General features: G+C 34.2%; 1 protein-coding gene across 1 annotated transcript; it reads right to left on the bottom strand.

Moving 5' to 3' along the window:
* Positions 1-11,377: 11,377 nt before the first annotated feature.
* On the bottom strand, positions 11,378-13,215 carry LOC112023639 (HMG1/2-like protein). The gene is made up of 8 exons (XM_024056261.2): positions 13,050-13,215; positions 12,900-12,954; positions 12,615-12,728; positions 12,300-12,357; positions 12,150-12,194; positions 11,988-12,068; positions 11,794-11,892; positions 11,378-11,701 (listed from the first exon to the last, which is right to left on the bottom strand). Exons 2-8 carry the CDS (start codon positions 12,944-12,946, stop codon positions 11,684-11,686), a joined length of 462 nt encoding a protein of 153 aa, XP_023912029.1. The 5' UTR covers positions 12,947-12,954; positions 13,050-13,215; the 3' UTR covers positions 11,378-11,683.
* Positions 13,216-25,344: the final 12,129 nt, after the last annotated feature.

Raw genomic sequence — 25,344 nt, 5'->3', positions numbered from 1 at the left:
AAACAAAATGACTCCTGCACGTGCTGAGGATTTGGTATATGTGCATTCTAATCTTCGACTCTTGTCAAGGCGCAATGAGGAGTACGTCCATACAGCAACAAAGATGTGGGATATTGCAGGAGACTCTTGGAATGCGAGTGACATACATGGAGGAGCTGGAATTCTTGAGAATGCATCCCTTACACTTGATGAGCCAGGGTTGGAGGCCATGGTTATTGGGAATGCTAACACTAGTGCTACTACTAGTGAAAGTGAAGTTCGAAGTGAAGCTATTGATATTGAGGATGATGATGTTGGTGTTTGATTGTCTTGTTGATTGTCTTGTTGATTATCTTTTATTTTGTTTTAGTTTCGAACTTGCGAGTTGTAGTCTAATTTCCAAACATTATGGAATGTTTTAGTTTTAATCTTGTGGGTTGTATTGAATTTATGAACATCTTGTTTTAATTATTATCTATTATTGCTCTTAAATTTGGTATATGTTTATATAATGTGAAAAAGTGTGCTTAGCAATATATTAAAAATATAAATAAATATATTTTTAATAATTTTTTAATAGCCGAGTCCCGCCGCACCCGCACCCACCTTTTTCAAAAATTGCCAAGTCCCGCACCCGCACCCGAGTCCCGAAACGCACCCGTGCTTCCTAGGTTTCACTGTCAGGACAATGTGAAGCAGGTTTCAATCCATTTTCTAATTTACTAGTGATTCTCGTTATCTTTTTAGTTCATTTTTCACTAAAAAGTGTATACTTAAACAATTAGTTTGAGTTTCTTTGGTCACTCATAGACTGGCTTTCAGTAGATGATATTGCCTGGGCAATTTGCGATCATCGATACCTTTACCCTTGGAATCCCCTAGGGAGATTTGTGGCTTGTGTTGCATGCTTGGAAGACAACAGGAATTACAGGAGCTGCAACTGAAACCCCATTTTGCCAAATGTTGTTACTGTTGTCATTAATGTTGCTATTATTCTTGTTCTTGTTATTCTTGCTGCGGCTGCAGCTGTTCTGTCGCCGTGCTTTTACATAGTTTTTATCTAATTCATTTCATGTCAAGCATGTTCTCAAAGACAAGTGCGTTCGTTTGGATGAGCTTAGTTTCATTGATTCTTATTTCCATTGGTGTCTATTGTACTCTTTTTTTTTTTTTTGGGTAGAAAACGCTGCTTATATAGAAAATTAAGGAAGTTCAGTTACAGAGTTCAGAGGGCATACCTCTCATAATATAACCCAGTACAATCAAAATTAATAAGTTTTGATTTTAAACTAAAATAAATAGACCTGACTCATATAATAATTCTTCGTGAACTTTCTTTTAGAATAGTTTTTGATAACACATTATTATTATTATTATTATTATTATTTTTTGAGAAAGAAACTGTTGGATTTTATTAATAAAATTCAACTACATTCAATTGTAAAATCGAACCAATATGAAATGGGACATCTTCCATCTATACTTGAAAATCTTGTATGCATAATGCATTTTTAGCCAGACTATGAGCAACCCCATTATCGTTTCTCTTAATGTGAGAATACAACAATTCTTCTCTACGAACATGTAAAAACCTATTACAATGAATTAACTTGCAAAACATTTAACATCACGACTAAGTAAACCAAAGGATTCCAAAGACTGCAAATCTGCATTCAAAGCGTTCATTGCAATCAGACAATATCACTTAACCAGTGTATAGAAATAAACAATAACTTTGTCAATTAAAAAAAATATAACTTTGGATCATTATCAGACATCAATCTTTCCTATGCATTATTTTTTGTACGCAACCAAAGAAATTTCTAGTACCTTGTTTGCTAGATATTTGTTCTCCATCCAATCCAAACACCATCAAACCTTTTAAGATTCTCAAAAAGTGCAGAATACTCGATTTTTTTTTTCCTCAAGGAATGGAGTTTTATAATCTATAGAGCGACTTGAACTAACAAAAGTTTAACATTGACAACAATGTTAAATTAAATATTTAAATAATCACAAATCATAAGCATTCACATCCTGCTATGCAACATCTTTGACTTTGGATTACTACAAAGTACTGCAATTTATATATTGTAATCTGAATATAATCTTTGGCAAGCGCAAATCCGAAAAGAAAAGGGGAACAGATCAAATTAACCACTGTGATGTCAGTTAAAACCACAACACCCAAATCCTCAACGTCAACCTGTCAAAAAAAAAAAAAAAACGTCAACAAGTTATCCTCAATAATGGTCTGTTTTATAACAGCTAATGCAAGCTATAAGAATAATTTACATTAAAATAATAAACATAGGACAACATCAAGCTAGTAACTAAGCCTCCATTTAAAAGTTCATAAAAGAATTAAATGAAATGATCATGAGAAAATAAAAAGGAAAAGAAATGAAAGTATTTAAGTAAAGAAACCGAATGAAAAAAAAATAGAAAGGAATTTTTTTTTTTTTTTTTTTTTTGAGAATCCGAACTTGTCGGCCAATTTTAAAGTATTTAAGTAAAGAAACCGAATGAAAAAAAAATAGAAAGGAATTTTTTTTTTTTTTTTTTTTTTGAGAATCCGAACTTGTCGGCCAATTTATTAACTAACTGAAATCAAAACATACAAAATGATAAATGTCTGGTGGAACATCCTCCATCCAGATTAGTACAGGAAAGGAAAACCTTGCTCTCTGAGCTAAGGCATGGGCAACTAAGTTACCCTGCCTCCTTACAAAAGAGAAGGACTTGGTTTGTAACAAACCAGACATAGACCGAATGTATTTAATAATGTGTCCAACACTAGCTAAAGAAAAATCTTCGGCATTGAGGGCTTTGATTATAACCTCCAAGTCACCTTCAAACATAGATTGATTAAAGCCCAACTCCATGGTAAAACTGACTGCTCTCCTTGCAGCTAACGCCTCTAGTATCTCAGCTGAAGCAGGTTTCTTTATTTTTTCAGATAGCGCCGCCATGACTTGTCCTTCATGGTTTCTAATCACCACCCCAATCTCGGCCTGATCGGATTCTGAGAACATGGCACCATCAAAATTTGTTTTCCACTTCATAGCCGCCGTAGGTGGTTCCCACTTACCGTGTCGTTGCCTCGGCACGCTAATACCATGGCTGTACTGTTTCTGAAAATCACTGAGGATCGAGGCAGCTGAATCCATAATCCTTTCCAGCGGCAAGCAAAGTTCGTCACACCTTATCTTGTTCCTCCGACCCCAGATACCCCAAGCCACCGTAGCAAAAAGTTCCAATTGCTTTTGCTGCCTCCCAACCAGAGTAACCAGGTCTGAGAAAGTTGCCAACGTTGGGAATTCCTTCTTCACCCACCCAAAACTTGATTCCCAAACCGTAAGCTTTTTTTGGCAGGACCATAAAGCATGCAACGTGGTCTCATTCTCACTGTCGCACAACTGACAGATTTTTACATTGACAACCTTTCGCTTGAAAAGATTTGCTTTTGTTGGTAGCGCTTCAGAGCACGCATGCCAGAGGAATATTTTAATTTTGTTGGGTACCCTCATCTTCCAAATCCTTTTCCAAAACAGCTTATTATTCGTTGTGTCTGAAACCGAAGCTTTGTCCATCATCTCCCTTTCAGACAACAGCTGGTACCATGTTCTCACAGAGTAAGTACCGTCCTTGTTTCTCGGCCAAATCAAGCAATCTGCTTGGTCCGTGACACACAATGGAATTTCTTTTATTTTCTCTGCTTCAAAAGGTAGGAATAGGTGGTCTACTTTTTCATAATCCCATGCCCGCGCCTCCTAGTCAATCAGAGAAGAAACACGTACATCACCAGGTGTTGCACACTGTGGTGACATAATCTTTGAAGGGAATTTCCCAGGCAGCCACTTGTCCCAGTACACACGGATTGTCTGACCATCTCCCACTCTCCACATCATTCCATCAGCTATGACTGATCTAGCCTTCAATATACTTTGCCATGCATATGAACCAAAAGCCTTTTTTGCATCAAACACCGTTCCATGAGGGAAACATTTTGCCTTGAACACCCGGAAAAACAAAGAATTCTGGTCATTGAGTAACCTCCACACCTGTTTGGCAAGCATTGCCTCATTAAATTTAATCAAATCTTTGAAGCCCAAGCCACCTTGATCTTTTGGTTGACACATAACCTCCCAATTTCTCCAATGGATTTTTCTTTGCTCTCCACGCTGCCCCCACCAGAATTTCCTTATCATCATCTCAATATCATGACATAGGCCCACCGGAAGTTTAAAACAAGACATCGCAAATGTAGGAATGGCTTGAACTACCACCTTTAGGAGCACCTCTCTACCCGCTTGAGATAATAGTTGTTCTTTCCACCCTTGTAACTTATTCCACACACATTCTTTGATGTAGTTTAGGCTTGCTTTTTTTTTCCTGCCCACCACCGATGGCAATCCCAAGTATTTTTTGTACTCTTTAACCTCCGAGACCCCCAAAAAATGTGACAATTCCTCTCTTAGTTCCACTGAAACAGCTTTACTAAAGAAGATTGTCGTCTTCCCTTTGTTTACTTGTTGGCCGGATGCTTGTTCATACAAGTTTAAAATATCTTGAAGAGCAAAAAGGTCCTCCATCTTTGCTCTACAAAACAATAGTGTATCATCTGCAAAAAATAGGTGGCTGATCTGTGGTCCATTCCTACACAAAGAGAAACCCCTTATCTTGTCCTCACTTACTGCACCCTGAATTAATCGATTTAAACCTTCAGAACACAATAAGAAAAGATACGGTGAGAGAGGATCACCTTGTCTTATTCCTCTAGATGGTGTAATCTCGCCCTTTGGTTCCCCATTCACCAAAATTGAGTATGACACCGTACTAATACACTTCATTACTAATCTCACCCATCTTTCACCAAACCCCATCTTCTCCATAATTTTTCTTAGAAACCTCCATTCTACCCGGTCATACGCCTTGCTCATGTCAAGCTTTAAAGCCATGAAACTCGATTTCTTCGCCTTCTAAATTTTCATGTGGTGTAGTGTTTCAAATGCCACCAAGATGTTGTCAGAAATAGCTTTATCTGACTGAAAAGCACTTTGTGAGTCCGAGATAATATTTGGTAAGATTCTTTTCAACATGTTAGCAATAACCTTGGAAACAAGTTTATATAGAATATTACACAAAGATATAGGGCGATAATCAGTGACTAGGGTAGGACATTTAACCTTAGGAATAAGAGTGATGAAGGTTTTATTTATAGATGGAGGAATAAAACCTGTGTTTAAGCAATTTAGCACCGCCTCAGAAACATCATCTCCTATGATTTCCCAATAATGTTGAAAAAACATTGGGGGTAAGCCATCAGGACCCGGTGCCTTCAGTGCTTCCATCTGATGCAAAGCAGTCTCCACTTCAACCCGTGTGTAATCCTCTTGGAGCATGCTATTCATTTCAGGGGTGATAACCTGTGGGGTGTCAACCACGGCTTGTTCCATATTGAATGGATTTGCCGAATTGAACAAGCCTTGATAGTACTCAATTAGGATCCGTGCAATATCATCTTCTTCCGTACACAATTGCCCCCCCGAATCAAGCAACTCACAAATTTTGTTTCGACGAAATCTTTGTGTAGCACGACTATGGAAATACCAAGTGTTTTTATCACCTTCATGTAACCAAAGGGCTCTAGACCGCTGCTTCCACATCTTCTCTTCTTTCACCAATAGCTCCTTTATATCCTTTTTCAATTTCAACACCTCCTCCATTGAGCCCCCCCTGAGTGCAGCTTCCTCCGCCTTCCTTAATTTCTCTTTTTTTTTCCTTTAATTGCTTTGTCACATTCCCAAAAGACTTGCTGCTCCACCACTTCAAGTTTGCTTGGCATTTAGTAATTTTGGTCTCCACCCTCTTCATCGGATCACCAAAGGCATCTTGGTTCCAAGCGGATTCCACCGAAGCATGGCATCCCTCCTCACCAAGCCACATATGCTCGAATCTCCACGGCCTTTGGCATTTTTTTGGAATACCATTAGGGAATATCACAATCGGTTTATGATCTGATGACCCACACTCCAAATGAACAACCCTTCTGTCTGAAAATTTTTCAAGCTAATCAACAGTTGCCACTGCCTTGTCTAACCTCTCCCAAATAGTATGCCCCTCCCGATGTCCATTACACCAAGTAAATTTACCTCCCATAAAACCCAAGTCTCTAAAACCACATTCGTCTAGGACATCTGTGAAATCTTGCATCTGCTTAAATGGGTGCAACCTACCTCCCATTTTTTCATGTGCCCTAATAATCTCATTAAAATCTCCAGCGCAAATCCAAGGTAGAGAAAGCTTGGTCTTAAGCCGTCGTAGGGTTGCCCAAGACACATGATGATTTCTAGTATCCGGTTCTCCATAAAAACCAGTGAAACACCACTCATCATCCTTTCCTTTGTTCACAATAGCATCAACATGGTTTGGTGAAAAGGTATCCACCGAAATATCACAGTCCTTCTTCCAAAAAAGCACAACTCCACCCCCTCTGCCTTCCCTTGATACTTCAATCATCCCCCCAAATTTATATTGTGCATGAATTTCCTCAAGCCTAGCTTTTTTCAGCCATGTTTCGGCCAAGAACACGACTGAGGGATCTTGTGCCCGAATTAAATCTCCAAGCTCCTGACCTGTCTTTGGGTTCCTAAGCCCTCGACAGTTCCAACATAGGAGACTCATTGGACCTGGCGGGGCTTAGAACCAGCCTCCGCCAATAAATTTATGTTTTTCCCTTCCACATGAAGTACTCTTTCTTTCTTTTGTGATGATCACCCTGCCTTCCTTCATCATCCTCCTCTATGATTCTTTTAGCAGGCAAAACGGCTACCACAGAGTTGCACCCTTCTCTTTTTCACATTCAACCCGTGTCCAAGTCTTTTGTTTAGGGTTTTTTCCAGCCACTTGTCCATGTGCTGTCGCGTGCTCACTAATCTGACTTGGCACCTGACTGCCTGGCCGAATGCCACCTTCATTATTAATTGGATCAGCATTAAGAATTTCAACCCTAGCTGTTGCCTTCTGAGCCGTTTGAGAGCCTCCTAGATCACCCAAATAATTGATATCATTTATCTCATACCTTTTTAATTCATCATCAATTTCCTTAATTTGTTTCTCCAGGCAGTCAACTTCCTTATTTGTTTCAGACGTTACTTGATTTTGGGGAGCCGTATTAACTTCATCACATTTAATGCACTCACAGAATACCCCAAAAAACCTACAGATAACACTGTTACCATAGGGACCTCACACCTCATTGGAAGGGACAAAATTCTACTGTCTAAGGAAACTGAGATATTAGAGCTTCCTTAGTTCAGGAAACTGGAATTAAGTAAACTTGATCGGATGTTTTAAAATAAAGGAATAAAAATGAATTAAATGTAAATAATTTTGTTTGGGGTAATCATGGAAAAAATGGAATGTAATTATTTTATAATAATATTACTATTAGACCCCTATTTTAAAATAGGGATAATTACACTTTATACATCTATAATTTGCCTCTAATTCAATTTGCCTACTCATGGTTTTAATTTTGACACTTTATCCACTTGTGATTTCCACTGTTACTCCTCCTTGACCCACCTCCAGTGTAGACGTTACTCTAACACATAAACTCATCAAAAATAGAACTTAAAACAAATTAAACACTCCTTATGGACTGAGAACCTCCTAGGTTTTGATTGTGCAAGCAAACCGAAGAAGAAGGAGACATAGTGTTCATCTGGCATTTGACACTGACCAAACTAATTTATTTTTAAACTTATAAACACATGGACTAAAAAGTTCTGGTGAGACAAATTTACCCTCAAAGGCTCACACCCACTGACCCACATAACCCAGTCTGAAAAATCCCTAAATCTGAAAAACTTGAAACCCCAACTTTGAACCTTCTTGTTATACGCAAACAAAAGACAAATTTTTTTGCTTAATTGAAAGTTTTTGAAGAAGAAACATCTCCTGCGTTGTTGAAAGTTCATTAGTGATTTTAAATATTGACTTGCTTGGTTTGGTGTGGAGTAAAAGAGAAATCTTTGAGGGATTCTTGGCTTCTTTAAGTTGGCTGGAAGTTGCTCTTAGAGGTTTGTTAGAAAATTTTGTTTTGTCAGTCTTTTGTTTTTGTTCATTTGATTTTTTTTTTTTTTTTTTTTATCTTGAAATTTACTCTGTAGTTTTGTTTTAAAGAGGAGCCCATGATATGCCAAAATTTTGATATGGGTGCATGGGTTTATTATTTTTCTTTTTTCAAGTTTAGTGAAGTTCATAGTTCATACTGAATCAATATTTAATTCAGCTGAACAGATGAACAAATGAATAATGTGTCTCCTTCCTCCGTTTGCTTGCACGATCAAAACCCGAGAGGTTCTCAGTCCATTATTTCAAGCACATTGCATTGTGATCTTCGTTTGGTGTGAATGTCGAATGAGAGTGTATTTTAGGAGTGAGGAGGTGTTTGATCTGTTTCATGTTCTATTTTTTATGAGTTTATATGTTAGAGTAATGTCTACATTGGAGTTGAGTAATAGAAGAGTACCAGAAGAAATCACGAATGGATAAAGTGTCGAAATTAAAATTATGAGTAGACAAATCAAATTAGAGACAACCTACAAATAAGTAAAATGTAACCATACGACAACGTTAAACTAATAAATAAGCCTTCATTTAAAAGTTCATAAAAAAATAGAATGAAATAATCATAAAAAAAAAAAATAAAAAAAAAATAAAAATATTTAAGTAAAAAAAAATGATTAAAAATATTTTAAAATTTTTAATAAAAAATTCATTAAATTTAATTCAATTCTCTCATTCCTCCCCAATTTTAATAGTAAAAATTTAAAATTTTTAAAAGATACAAAAATATAAATATTTCCTCATATCCATTCCATTCTCTCCATTAAACCTCCATTAAACCTCTCAAATAAAGTTGAAAAAAAAATTAAAAATTATTCTTTTCATTCATTTCTATTCTTTCCGGTCCTAAAAGTTTTACTCAAAACACCTCAATTACAAGAAAACCCTTTACCATAGCAACCAAGATGAAAAAGACAAGATTAACAAATGCCATCGCATCACCATGAGATTATTGGCAACGAGCTTACACACCACAAATTTTGCCCCTACACATGATATACCATTTTTGTCGTACATTTTCATACATAACAATAAACCATATAAAAGATTGGAATTCAATGTAGCACACTAATATAGGCACATGTACGTGCAGCCAAGCAAATCTTTGTAAAGGATAAATAGTTCATAGAATTTATAAAACCAGTCCAGCAAGCGGCACCAACAATGAGTGTGACCGGAGTCATCAAACAATCCAAATAAGAAATCACAATGACTCATGCTATTTACATATCTATATATATATATATATATATATGAAAGATCAACCGACTCACAATCACCTTACCAAAAACACTCCCGTGTCAAAAGTTCTACCAGTCTCAAAAGTCAATACTAAACAGGAAGATACGAGCAAGACTCTGTAAACGATTATGAGCCTCGTTAAACATTCAAATGGTGTGACCAAAAGGGCATCCACCGATCAATCTCATTACCCAGTAATGACCATATGACAAGACAAGTTACCACTCCCCTCATGAGCCAACCAACCCTATCAGATATTCTTTGAACTCGGTATTCAACTCAAAAGCTTGTACCAAACTCAAACAACCTTAATGAACACCTTATAACTCCCTCAACCAATCATGACAGAAACTAATGTTTTCCAGCACAAAGGTTTCACTTTAAATATTTCACAATTTCAAGGGAACTACATCAAAATATCAAACAAAACCCATAAAAGCAAATGACAAATGTAACATGCAGTGCAAAAGCTAAAAACATTAAAGATTGAAACACAAAAATATCTTGACAAATAAACATTAAAAATATTTATTTGAAAAACTGATTCAACTTGATTAGAGCAATAATACACTCAAGGTTAGGACAGACAATTTCAAACAAAATGCAATAAGCTGAAATACCAAGGCAAACCAGATTTATGCCGACATAAAACTAACAAGCAATAAAAAACCAGAGTATCAATGGAGGGACTGAAGCACCGGAGGAAGTGGAATTGCTAGAATGCTAGTTAAATGAGATTCTCTTGCAACCCTAGGTATATCAAATCCAGAAACACAACTGCACAAAAATAACAATGCAAAACATTGGAAAAAGTTAAAACAAAACCCCAGTCTAAAAACCTAAGAGTAGCAGAAAACCATTTAGATTTTTTTTATAGGTGAAAACCATTTAGAATTTTAGACATTTAAATACTTAATTGCTTTGGAAGGGTGCAGGAGAAAGCCAAAACAGAAAAAGCTATTTTCACCTAACTTCTAGAAACATCTCTATCCACAATTGATTCTTCACAAACAAATCCTTTTTTTTTTAATAGGTGATTCTTCACAAACAAAATCCTATAATTGTAATGTGACAGTAACTTTATAGATAAATGTCATTATAAGGTCATGAAGAAAACACAACTCAATACTCAATAGTGTAAACTCATCACTATATGAACAAAAAACATCAAAACTAATTGCCCTGCCATCAAACTACACCAGAATGGTAGATGTCCAAATCACATTCCAATGCTATTATAACAGTTAAAACCAACTCCTTGACAACAAATCAGTCCAGCATTTGGGATAACAGCCATGTTGGTATTTACAGCATTTACTGAAAATTTGAGGGGAATAGATCGCAACACTCTACAAACCATTAATTGACATCTATCTAAATCTAATAAAATAAGCGAACCACTCATAGGCATGACACTCATAGACAATTGAAAGAAACAAGAGAAGTAAGAATAACAATTCTCCTAACCAAAAAAATAAAAACAATACATAAACAGAATAACATGCCATTACCAGTATCAGCACACACAAAAATGAGTACACAATTGATAGAAACAAATCATCATACCCAACTGCAAGAACTAGTAAAATGCATAACATTAATAAAACCAAGATTAAATCCGAATCAAAGTCAACTCTATGGATCCTAGTGAATTTATCAGGGTCAACCACAAATTCTTTAAAGAACATTAAATATTAAAAACCTTTGAAAGATGACTGCTTATCAAATTACTTTATGGAAACTATCAAAACAAAAGTCATTCAAGCAGCATTTAAAACATCAAGGCCTAAACTGCATTCATTCCTCTCACGAGGACATTTATTCAGCAAAACTAGCACAAACCTGATCCAAGTCATTGCTAACAACTCATGCAAACCAGTGGATGTTAAATTTTCACCCAACAATAAGGACAAAGTATTTCCAAAAAACTACAATACATAAACACACACAAGTAAAATGTACCCAAAGAAAAGGTCTACACAACTACATGAGCATAATAGTTGGAGGCTGACAACATTACTAAAATAAAAAGAAATAAAAATGCATTAACATAAAATGCTAACAAGGGGACAGGGTGCTGAAGCTCTACAATAGACAATACCCCTTCACTAAATCATTAGAATTCATTTGAAAAGTACAAATAGAGGTCAACTTCCCATCTATAACTATCCATTTCCTGAAAGGGCAAAACAAATGACAACGGAGCAGGGATATATTTTCTTGGAAAGGGGAACAAAAGTTTAGACATAACATGATCAAACCATTAGCATGGGATGATAAAACATTTCGACAGCCTAAATGACTATCCTATCATTCAAACCATTTGCTACTCGTCATCATCCTCCTGCAAACAACAATTTCAAAGAATAATCAATAAAAAAAATCCAAAAACCAAAAAATTATTACAACAATCATGACTACAGAATTCAATCAAACCTCCTCACTGCCATCTTCATCCCCTTCATCATCATCATTGACCTCAGACATCGACTTCTCGGACTCTACTTCATCCTCAGCTGCATTCGCACCTTCAGCCTGTTCAAATAGACAAACAACCAAACAAATCACTCATACAGTACACAAACTCACAAAAGAATAACAAAAATAAAATAAACTTTTAAAGCAATTACCTGCTTCTTGTTATAGGCTTTCATGTTTTTCTCATAATCAACCTTCCTTTTCTCTGCCTTCGCAACATAAGGTGCTTTTTCCTGAAATAATTTATATTTGTTGAGTTTACAACATTTATAGGCTAAAACTAATTAACAAATTTCACATCTCAAAATACTTACGGCTTCGGACATGGACTTCCATTTCGCACCAGCAGCTTTACCAACCTGATTATTTTAACAAAAAGAAGAACATATTTCAAGCTGATGAAAACCACAGGATTTACTAAACTACCACCAGCCAAAGAGGGAAATGAATATAATCGAGCTTACAGCAGAAACTGATTTGTTTTCAGGGTGGTCCTTGTTGAACTGTTTCCTAAACTCTTCCCTGCAATCATGAAAAAAAAATTAATTAAAAAAAAAAAAAAGGAATTATAGCTTTGTAGCAAACTGCGAAGCTATTTTGCAAAAGGTCAAAGCTAGTTTTGTTTATGAAGAGTTCTACATGTGATTTTGACTTTTTACGAGAATTAAAAAACAAATAAATTTCTATGTAGACCTTTTTTTTTTCCTCTTTTCTTTTACCTCGAGAAAACTAGTTTCCGGAAAATGAAAGCGAAAGCGAAGGGTAAGAAAAATAGTTACATGAAAACGAAGAAAGCGCTAGCAGGCCTCTTAGGCTTGTTAGGGTCCTTCGCGGCCTTTCCCTTCCTTCCTGCTGGTGCTTTGGTTGAAGCACCGCCTTTCTTCACCGAAAGCCTACAACAACGCGCACATAAATCCACACCAAAATTAACAACACAAATAATATTTATAAAAACACAGAGAGCGATTTTGGTCAATTTTTAGATCTAAGATCTGAGAAAACATGATCGAAGAGTTTTCATCTCATATTAGGGCTTAAAATTAGAGAGGAAAAGGAAAACTCACTTGGAATCAGCTTTCTTCGGCTCAGACCTCGACTTTGCTCCTTTCATGGCGAATCCTGCAAAATTAAGATCGGATCAGTTAGAACCGCTGCGGAAATCGAACGAAGCACGCGAAAACTCGTCGAAAATCGATCGGAAAAGGTGGACTCACCGGGGGGGTTTGGTGAACTAGGGTTAGGGTTAGGGTTTGGGAGAAAAGTTTTTTCAACGCGTAGAGAGAGAGAGAGAGAAGGACAGAGAGAAGTGGGAATGATGGTGAGGGTCTTGTTGAGGGTGAGGAGGGACTATAGAGAAATCCCGAAAGGCGGAGATATTAAGTTGAGGGGTTAAATTGAAATTCAATTGCGCACGAAATGAAATTTGGGGGTTTAGGCGGGATTTGAAAATTTAATGCCACGTCATCGATCCGTGTCCTTCTATTTTATTGGCTTTGGATTTCCCTGCGTTAATCTTAAGCGTATTGTCCTCCCCTCGTTTGTGTTTTCCTTTGTGTTTCTTTCTTTCTCATTCCGGTCGGGTCAGCGATGCCTCAATTGGACTCGGGTCTTGTAACCCATTTGGCCCAATTATATTTTCTTTTATGACTCAAAAGCCCAAACATTGCTTGGTCATGGTTGATTGCAGGGAGATGAGATATTTTTTTTATGACAATGAAGTGACACATTTGACAATTTATTAAATTTATATTTGGAAATTTTAATATCTACTTTTTAATTTTTTGTCGTCTATATATATGTCTTGATCTAATGAAAATTTTTATAGAAAACATTTAATTGGTTTAAATCCACTTGATTGGTGGAAAAAACATCGTCTACATGTTCATTTAAAACAATTCTACAATTATATAAAATCAGACTTTTGCCTCATCCACTGAATGTAAGGCAACAAATGGTTGCATAACATATGGAGGTGTCTAGACTTTTCATTTGACCATAAGAGCACTAACTTTTTTTGTTTCTTTATTACGAGAATAGTTACTTCAAACAAAAGCAAAACAAATGGATCAAAATCGCAGTTAAAAGGAGGATAATAATCATAACAGGGTTCAAAAAAACTTGTACTAGTTAACAGCTGGATTCTACACCTCCTTCAAACTCACGTTTTCACACTTCTACTTGGCACAGTTGTCCCTAATTATTGTTCAATATAAAAGCATGTAAAGAATTAAAGATATAGGTAGCCAGTGCTGGTGGTCTAATTAGAAGCTATAGAGGAGCATGGATTAGTGGCTTCTCCAGAAACATTGGCCTTTACTAACTCCGTGGCAACCAAACTCTAGGACAGAAAGTATCTCATATGTTAGACGTATGAAACCTATATTTTATTGACATGTGAATTTTTATTAACTATATGACAACCGAATATTAAGACAAATAGTATTTTATGTGTCAGACGTTGATGGGACTCACATATCAGTGAGACATAGATCTCTGTTATCAATATAATCACATCGTATTGTTTTATAACTGACTTTGCTCTGCTTTGACTGACTTGGCTCACTTTTTCAATGCTCTAATTTTTTTATTGCAAAATCGAAAACCCTGCTCTAGTCTTTTGATAAGGCTTTTTTGCATCATAACCACCACGAAGGGAGCCATTGTGTAGATCTTTTGCTAAAAAAGGAATCTCTATTATCTTTTGTGTTGTGTGCTTGTATTCATCTCCTCCTTCACGTATATGCACCAACTTATAGCTGATGCTTGGGGTGTTTTATACTCTAGACTTTGTTCGATTTAGTTTTCTTTAATGCATTTCCTTTTTCACCAAAAAAAAAAAAAATTAGTTGCATCTAGCTCTCATCCACTGAATGTAAGGCAACAAATGGTTGCATAACATATGGAGGTGTCTAGACTTTTCATTTGACCATAAGAGCACTAACTTTTTTTGTTTCTTTATTACGAGAATAGTTACTTCAAACAAAAGCAAAACAAATGGATCAAAATCGCAGTTAAAAGGAGGATAATAATCATAACAGGGTTCAAAAAAACTTGTACTAGTTAACAGCTGGATTCTACACCTCCTTCAAACTCACGTTTTCACACTTCTACTTGGCACAGTTGTCCCTAATTATTGTTCAATATAAAAGCATGTAAAGAATTAAAGATATTTATAGGTAGCCAGTGCTGGTGGTCTAATTAGAAGCTATAGAGGAGCATGGATTAGTGGCTTCTCCAGAAACATTGGCCTTTACTAACTCCGTGGCAACCAAACTCTAGGACAGTAAGTATCTCATATGTTGGACGTATGAGACCTATATCTCATTGACACGTGGATTTTTATTAACTATATGACAACCGAATTTTAAGACAAACAGTATCTTATGTGTCAAACGTTGATGGGACTCACATGTCAGTGAAACATAAATCTCATGTGTCTAATGCATAAAGATTTTCCACTCTAGGGAGCTCACCCTTGCTAGGAGCCTCAACATTTAAAAGTTACTCATTAAAATAGACGCTAATTCTGTTATCAATATAATCACATCGTATTGTTTTATAACTGACTTTGCTCTGCTTTGACTGACTTGGCTCACTTTTTCAATGCTCTAATTTTTTTATTGCAAAATCGAAAACCCTGCTCTAGTCTTTTGATAAGGCTTTTTTGCATCATAACCACCACGAAGGGAGCCATTGTGTAGATCTTTTGCTAAAAAAGGAATCTCTATTATCTTTTGTGTTGTGTACTTGTATTCATCTCCTCCTTCACGTATATGCACCAACTTATAGCTGATGCTTGGGGTGTTTTATACTCTAGACTTTGTTCTATTTAGTTTTCTTTAATGCATTTCCTTTTTCACCCCAAAAAAAAAAAAAATTAGTTGCATCTAGCTCTATCCAAAAAAGAAAAACAATTGAGATGTCTAGTATCAAAGGAATTTGGTTCTGACTTTTTGATACTCAAAGCAACATGGTCATCTTTTGGTGGATTTTAAATTAACTGGTGATATATATAAGTTCAAAATGGATTTGGCTTTTAATAAATAAATAAATGGAGAAGAAGAAGAAGAGGATTTTGGTTGTGCTTGGGGTGGGTCAATGTTGGCATTAAACACAGGTTAAAGTACTAACAACTTGATGGATAGAAAGTTACCATCACAATCACGATATCACTACAACTTCTATCTCAATTTATTTTTACTGATTAAGTGTATGTTTGTTATGATTTTTTTAGTAATGTTACTTCTTCTAATATATTTCAGTATAATTTTTTAAATTATTTTTTTTCTTTTTGGCTAAAATACAAAATTTATTCTCTAAGTTTCACCATAGTTCATTTCAATCATCTAACATTGTTTTCATTCATTTCATTCCACTAGTTTTAAGTTTATTCAATTAAAGCCTCTCTGTCAATTTCTATTAAAATTATAAAATAAAAAAACTAGAAAATATTTTTTTAACCATTGATTGGTTATTTTTAATTTAAAAAATTTGAAGAAAAAAATTTTAAAATTTGAACAATTAACCGCAGAATTTAGTAACATTAGAGGACTGAATGGAATTCTAGTAAAACATAGCAGGTGAAATTTGTATTTTAGCCTTTTTTTTTTTTTTTTTTTTTCTTTCTAGGAATAGCTAATTAAATGAATGAATTTGGTTCTGACTTTTTGATACTCAAAGCAACATGGTCATCTTTTGGTGGATTTTAAATTAACTGGTGATATATATAAGTTCAAAATGGATTTGGCTTTTAATAAATAAATAAATGGAGAAGAAGAAGAAGAGGATTTTGGTTGTGCTTGGGGTGGGTCAATGTTGGCATTAAACACAGGTTAAAGTACTAACAACTTGATGGATAGAAAGTTACCATCACAATCACGATATCACTACAACTTCTATCTCAATTTATTTTTACTGATTAAGTGTATGTTTGTTATGATTTTTTTAGTAATGTTACTTCTTCCAATATATTTCAGTATAATTTTTTAAATTATTTTTTTTCTTTTTGGCTAAAATACAAAATTTATTCTCTAAGTTTCACCATAGTTCATTTCAATCATCTAACATTGTTTTCATTCATTTCATTCCATTAGTTTTAAGTTTATTCAATTAAAGCCTCTCTGTCAATTTCTATTAAAATTATAAAATAAAAAAACTAGAAAATATTTTTTTAACCATTGATTGGTTATTTTTAATTTAAAAAATTTGAAGAAAAAAATTTTAAAATTTGAACAATTAACCGCAGAATTTAGTAACATTAGAGGACTGAATGGAATTCTAGTAAAACATAGCAAGTGAAATTTGTATTTTAGCCTTTTTTTTTTTTTTTTTTCTAGGAATAGCTAATTAAATGAACCTAGCTTTTAAAAACAACTTGTCTAACTTAGTGCATTCCAATTAGACAGTTGTGAGGGGAAAAATGCCAAATCTAACATAGTGGGCCTAGAGCCCCATATGAGGATTATTGTGCGTTCGAAGAGAAGGAAATGGTAAGGGCAAGGCCCATCTGAAAGAAGGATCCCCGGAAATAAGGATGGTTGCCGTCCGAGGATACCGCCTTCCATCCGAAGAGATTATATTCCTCTGACGCGAATAGTATGGATCAACTGAACGTATAAAAGGTCAAAATGATCTTCCGAGGACTCCTCCTGATCAAGATAGGCTTTGAATATACTTTGAGACAATAAGGATGAAGAAATATCTAAAGAGAAAGCTGCTACCACCGTATTTAATACTCTACAGCAACTTTTCTGGTCGCATTTATGTGGAGAAGACCCCTAAACAATATATCCTCACCTACCGCCACTCACACAGAGTTAAAGGAGATGCTTGACATGACATATACTCAAGTAGGCTCACGGATGAGGTACAAGTGGACGATGGAGATGAGGAGAAGGGAGGTTATATAAAGGAAAGAAGCTCCTGAGAAAGGGGAAGATAGAAAAAAAGAAGGAGGAAGAAGAAAACAAAAAAACTTTATTGTAACCCTAAGATCTGTATTCACCAAATAACCAATAATATGTCTTTGCGAACACAAATTCTTTGCGTGTAAATTCATGTTGATTTATGCTTGAGGGTTGTTATTAATTGTTGTCGATTCCATAATTAATCTAGCTCTTTCACCCATTCTCTACAAAAATAATTTATGAAATTTAATTAACTTAACTAGTAAAGTTTATTGTCATTAAATAATAGATCTTTAGGTTTGAGCCTCACCTACACCGAAAATTAATTAGTGTTTTAATCTAATGGTAAATAATGATCATCATAAAGCGAATGTCATAAATTGAAATTCTAATATATTTAAATAAAACAATATATATATATATATATAACAATCAATAACCTTTTTATTTGAGAAAGAAATCAATAACTTTATTATTAAACTTTTTAAAAAAATTTAAAAAATTGATAGTTGGAGAGGGAGGATTTGAATCTTGACGTCTCCTCTAACAACATTATAAGTATCAATTGATCTACAATATTCCTGAAGATTTCAAACAAACTAAACTATTTGGGAGCAACTTGAATTTTGGCTCAATGACTCTTAAAATTTCTGAAAAACTAAAATCATCGAATTGTATATTCCTAGATGAAACAAAGGCAGAGGAAGAATGAGTGTGCCTTTGGGTTCTGCTCCCTTGTCCAACATTTGACTTATTTTGTATATTGTTTGTGGGTCCGACATCATTCTTTCCATGGACCCACATCACTGTTTGTTTTTTTGCCAACTAGCGTTAAATTTTTTTTGGCTTTTTGATTTGGGTCCCACGTGCGTTAAGTCAAGACTACGGTAATATTATTATACAAACTACTCAAGAATATCTTTGTGCATTGATTAATAATTCATTTTAAAAAAAAATTTAATGAGAAAATAATAAAAAATAATTAATATTTTGGTAATTTTTTTATTGAGATGGGTTCAAGTTACACTTAGTATAACTATACAAAAGTTACACTTTTTTTAGACTGTAAATTTCTAAAAGACCTAACGGTTAAAAAAAAATCATTAAATATGATTGCTTCTACTTTATTACTTAATTAATGCTAGCATTCTCTCTCTCTCCTTATTTATTGCTTTCCAAGAGATAGTAGTAATTTTTTTTTTTTTGAGAAATGATAGTAGTATTATTTTGTTCAACACAACTTAAACAAAAAATTTAATTTTCTGGTTGGACTGCGTTGAAGTAGCAAATAACTTTTTTTTTCTATCAAATAACTTTTTCTCATCAGATAATTTTTTTTTTTAATTCCATATATCATAAAAAAAATATAGCTATATCCAGAAAAAGCGTTTAAAGTACTTTAAACGCTGTCTAAAGTTAAATTCCATATATCAAACGCCCCCCCAATACAACATATATCAAACGCAGTCTAACCAGAAAAAGCGTTTAAAGTACACAATATAGCTGGAATTTAAACAAAAAATCTATATATTCCATTCTTTTATGATATATTCATTATATTTTCAAAGTACACAACATAGCTATCAAGTTTTCATTAATCTTCTTATTTATTTCCTTTCACTTCCTTGTTGTCAAACTCAAACACACTGTTAGAGTCAAGGATGAATCCAAAACTAAAGGACCTAAGTAGTTGTTTGGCAATTCGTGATTCCTATCTTATGATTTGGAAACACCAATTTTGGCATAGGGACCTAAACGCAGCCATAGCTGCTGATAACTTTGATAGCTATGTTGTGTACTTTAAACGTAGTCTAATAAAAGATATATGACATATGGAATTTTAACGTAGTCTAACCAGAAAAATGTTATAGATATATCAGTAGCTATGTTCTGTTTAGTGTATGATAGGATCAGACTTGTTTTGTTTTTTGTTTAAGGGCCAATTGGAAGTTTTAAAAAAAAAAATTTGATGGAACTTTTTGTTTACTGGTGTTTGGCAGCCATGGCCCACTGGCAGTGGCGGAGCCAGGAATTTAGGTCAGGGGGGCAAGATTAAAAGACAAGATTGGAAGTAAAAACTTAATCTAAAAAAAATTAATCGATATTAATAACAAAATAAGTAAACAACTATATGATAACGTAATTGTTATACAGAATCTAACATAAAATGTAAACTTAAATTTATTTTTTCACATCTAGCTTATTTTACTCAATTGCCCTTGGCGATTTTTTATATTTTGAAACCGCTGCATGATTTATTCACACTCAATAGTCTTGAATATATCTTTCTCAATATATGTGACTACGCAATCATTCATCACTGATCTCCTATTCGATTGCGTAATTGATTTTTAATTATGTTCATTACTGAAAAAGCTCTTTCAACAGTAGCTATTATAACTGGTAAGATCAATACTAAAGTCACTAATGAGTAAACCAATGGATATGAAACATTCTTTTTTATTTCTACCATCTTTTTAGCAAGCTATCCAATTCTTTTAATTGCTGAAAACTCTTCAGTAGACTGCATGTCATGGATTAATGTCTCAAGTTGGCTATCCAAGAAAGAAAATTGACACATAAAAAAAATTCTACAGGTGGCTTTGCCTAGTCTATCAAGTTTACTAAGTGGGATCTATTAATTTTATATATAGAATTGTACTAGAAGTAGAAGTCTACTATTACTAGAAAAGTTGAAAAGGTAACGTGAATTCACTCAATTGGAAATTTTTTTTTTTTTGGTCTTTTGTTTGGGGGGGGTGGGGGGGGGGCTAATTTTTTTTTTCTTTCTAGGAATAGCTAATTAAATGAACCTAGCTTTTAAAAACAACTTGTCTAACTTAGTGCATTCCAATTAGACAGTTGTGGGGAGAAAAATGTACAATCTAACATAGTGGGCCTAAAGCCCCATGTGAGAATTACTGTGCGTCCGAAGAAAAGGAAATGGTAAGGGTAAGGCCCATTTGGAAGAAGGATCCCCGGAAAGAAGGATGGTTGCCGTCCGAGGATACCGCCTTCCGTCCGAAGAGATTATATTCCTCTGACGCGAATAGTATGGATCAATTGAACGTATAAAAGGTCAAAATGATATTCCGAGGACTCCTCCTAATCAAGATAGGCTCTGAGTATACTTGGAGACGATAAGAATTAAGAAATATCTAAAGAGAAAGCTGCTACCATCGTATTTAATGCTCTGCAGCAACTTTTCTGACCGCATTTATGTGGAGAAGACCCATGAACAGTGTATCTTCACCTACCGCCACTCACACAGAGTTAAATGAGATACTTGACATGACATATACTCAAGTAGGCTCACGGATGAAGTACAAGTGAAGGATAGAGATGAGGAGAAGGGAGGTTATATAAAAGAAATAAACTCCTGAGAAAGGGGGAGATAGAAAAAAAGAAGGAGGAAGAAGAAAACAAAAAAACTTTATTGTAATCCTAAGATCTGTATTCACCAACTAACCAATAATATGCCTCTTCGGACACAAATTCTTTGCGTGTAAATTCATGTTGGTTTATGCTTGAGGGTTGTTATCAATTGTTGTCGATTCCATAATTAACCTAGCTCTTTCACTCATTCTCTACAAATTCATTGCTTTGAGCTTGGGCCACAAATCCTAACCCTACAACAGTAAAAATCAATCATTTATGAAATTTAATTAACTTAACTAGTAAAGTCTATTGTCATTAAATAATAGATCTTTAGGTTTGAGCTTCACCTACACCGAAAATTAATTAGTATTTTAATCTAATGATAAATAATGATCATCATAAAGCGAATGTCATAAATTGAAATTCTAATATATTTAAATAAAACAATATATATATATATATAAAACAATCAATAACCTTTTTATTTGAGAAAGAAATCAATAACTTTATTATTAAACTTTTTTAAAAATTTTAAAAAATTGATAGTTGGAGAGGGAGGGTTTGAATCTTGACGTCTCCTCTAACAACATTATAAGTATCAATTGATCTACAATATTCCTGAAGATTTCAAACAAACTAAACTATTTGGGAGCAACTTGAATTTTGGCTCAATGACTTAAAATTTCTGAAAAACTAAAATCATCGAATTGTATATTCCTAGATGAAACAAAGGCAGAGGAAGAATGAGTGTGCCTTTGGGTTCTGCTTCCTTGTCCAACATTTGACTTATTTTGTATATTGTTTGTGGGTCCGACATCATTCTTTGCATGGACCCACATCACTGTTTGTTTTTTTGCCAACTAGTGTTAAATTTTTGTTGGCTTTTTGATTTGGGTCCCACGTGCGTTAAGTCAAGACCACGGTAATATTATTATACAAACTACTCAAGAATATCATCGTGCATTAATTAATAATTCATTTAAAAACAAATTTTAATGAGAAAATAACAAAAAGTAATTAATATTATTCTACTTTATTATCTAATTAATGCTAGCATTCTCTCTCTCCTTATTTATTGCTTTCCAAGAGATAGTAGTAATTTTTTTTTTTTGAGAAATGATAGTAGTATTATTTTGTTCAACACAACTTAAACAAAAAATTTAATTTTTTGGTTGGACTGTGTTGAAGTAGCAAATAACTTTTTTTTCTATCAGATAACTTTTTCTCATCAGATAAATTTTTTTTTTTTTTAAATTCCATATATCATAAAAAAAATATAGTTATATCCAGAAAAAGCGTTTAAAGTACTTTAAACACAGTTTTAAACACAGTCTAAAGTTAAATTCCATATATAAAACGCCCCCCAATACAACATATATCAAACACAATCTAACCAGAAAAAGCATTTAAAGTACACAATATAGCTGGAATTTAAACAAAAAATCTATATATTCCATTCTTTTATGATATATCCATTATATTTTCAAAGTACACAACATAGCTATCAAGTTTTCATTAATCTTCTTATTTCTTTCCTTTCACTTCCTTGTTGTCAAACTCAAACATACTATTAGAGTCAAGGATGAATCCAAAACTAAAGGACCTAAGTAGTTGTTTGGCAATTCGTGATTCCTATCTTATGATTTGGAAACACCAATTTTGCCATAGGGACCTAAACGCAGCCATAGCTGCTGATAACTTTGATAGCTATGTTGTGTACTTTAAACGTAGTCTAATAAAGATATATGATATATGGAATTTTAACGTAGTCTAACCAGAAAAAAGTTATAGATATATCAGTAGCTATGTTCTGTTTAGTGTATGATAGGATCAGGACTTGTTTTGTTTTTTGTTTAAGGGCCAATTGGAAGTTTAAAAAAAAAAAAAATGATGGAACTTTTTGTTTACTGGTGTTTGGCAGCCATGGCCCACCGGGGTAGCCCCTGTGTTCAAACTCAGTTTTTTCTTTGTTTTATGTTTACACAATATTATACTTCTATCTTCACCGTAATTTTTTTAAAAAAAAAGTTATCTAACTAAAACAAAAAAAAAAAAAAAAAAAAAAAAGTTATCTGCTGCTTCAACGCAGTCTAACCAAAAAATTAGATTTTTTTTTAAGTTGTGTTGAACAAAATATTATCTCTTGGAAATCAATAAATAGAGAGAGAGAGAGAGAGAGAGAGAGAGAGAGAGAGAGAGAGAGAGAGAGAGAGAGAGAGAATGCTAGTATTAATTAGGTAATAAAGTGGAAGCAATCATATTTAATGATATATTTTTTTAACCGTTAGATTTTTTAGAAATCTATGGTCTAAAAAATGTGTAACTTTTGTAGAGTTACACCATATGTAACTTGAACCCATCTCTTTTTCATTTATCATAAAAGTGGTGTCAAAACTTTCCTAAAATGAATTGTTAACCAATGTCCTAAAAGCACTCATTAGCATGACCTATTATTATTGTGTCTTGCAACGACAATATTACTATTTGCTAGTTCCACATTTAATATATTTTTATTTATTTTTTAGCTAAACAATCAACTTATTTTATTTAGCATTATATATACTACTTTCAACAAAAAAAACTTAAATTAACTTATTTTATTTTATTTTTAACCTTTCTCTACATTGTTTTCAATAAAAAGTTAAATAAATTTATTTTATTTAGTTTTTAACTTTTATTTATACTGCTTTCAACAAAAAGTAGACCAACAGTCTGAAAAAGTTACAACTTACAAGAGCAATGGACCATGCAAAGATTTGTTGTGTGCCGGCAATGGCAAGAGTCTCTTTGCCTCATGTGGAAGCTGGGAGTTGCGGCAAAGAATTGGACATGCAAGCCCCAGCATGATCTCAACTATAGTCTTTAGTCTTTGCTGAATCGGTGAAATACTAATCAGTTGTTGAATGTTGATTGGCTTTTATGGATCACTTTATTGGACAAACAAAAAGGAATAACGAGAGGCTCTAAAAGCCGCTATATATGTCATTGGTGAACCTTATGGAGTGATATTTGGAGATTTTAATTGTCTATCAATTGCCAAAAGTCTTGTCAAATTATAATAGCTCAACTGGCACGTACTATGTTTTCAAATGAGATGTCCAAGTTTTCTACTCAATCAAAGGGACAAGACAAACAAGGTAGCCAAGCCTTGGCTAGTTCTTCTAACGCAGGCCTTATGGTGTTTATGTCAGTTGCCAACCAAGAGATTGACCAATTGCCCAAACTGTGTAGATTTGAAGCTATATGGATTAGAGACACTCAAAGCTTGGAGGAGATGGATCAAGCATGGAGAAAAGCTACTAAGGTACCCCTTTCTTTCAACTAAGCATATATACAACTCCAATCCATAGAAATTTATTTATCGAAATGGAAGAAATGAGTTTTTAGGTTGCGTAAATATTAAATATATGAGTTGATGCAAAAATTGATCGGATCCTATGCGCAGGCCGTTTTGAATCAAACTTGATGGCTGATGCTAGTTTACAGCAAGGGTAAGATGAATGGATGTTTAGACAATAGGTTATTTGGAACAAAAATTCTATGAGGAAACCAGTCACAAGAATCAGACATTGACACAACTCACACAAGGTTATTCCATCTCTCAATTGTAATTAAAAAAAAAAAAAAAAGAGGAAATTATATTGGCTTCATTAAGAACAATCAAGTTGAATGGGCGAGGACATGAAAGGTATCACCGTATCAGAGAGTCCGTAATTTATTAATTAGTGCAAGGAGTTGTACAACACAAAGAACCCCAGCTTCACAAACAGCCTAAAAGACCTTATCCAACTGTGTATTTGAAAAGGACAAGTTATCTCTTTGCCTCTGTGTAGAAGCCCTTCCAATGAAGAAATTAAGGTTTGTGCTCAATGAAATGGAACCTTCTAAAATTTGTGGGCGAGACGGCATGCCTAAAGTGTTCCACAAGCACTATTAGTCTATAGTGGGTGTAACGACTTGAGAAAAAGTATTAACCACATCTGCGCTGTATGCTAAAATAACTAGTTAAATTGCAATTGAAGCTTATCATCATCACTTATAAACCCAAAATCCACCAATAAACACCTGATGTAAGACTCAACACATGCCCGCATAACATACACTCTATCAACACTCCATTCTATTTTGGCCTATACCCAAGGTTTCCGGTCCTAATGACAAAGAAAGCCTCAATCATTGCCAAAATGATCAGCATCGTGTGTTAAAGCCCGATAGATAACCCCAA

This window comes from Quercus suber, unplaced genomic scaffold, assembly GCF_002906115.3.
Source record: "Quercus suber isolate HL8 unplaced genomic scaffold, Cork oak 2.0 scaffold_676, whole genome shotgun sequence".
Taxonomy (NCBI): Eukaryota; Viridiplantae; Streptophyta; class Magnoliopsida; order Fagales; family Fagaceae; genus Quercus; species Quercus suber.
This window is presented reverse-complemented; position numbering and strand designations above follow the sequence as displayed.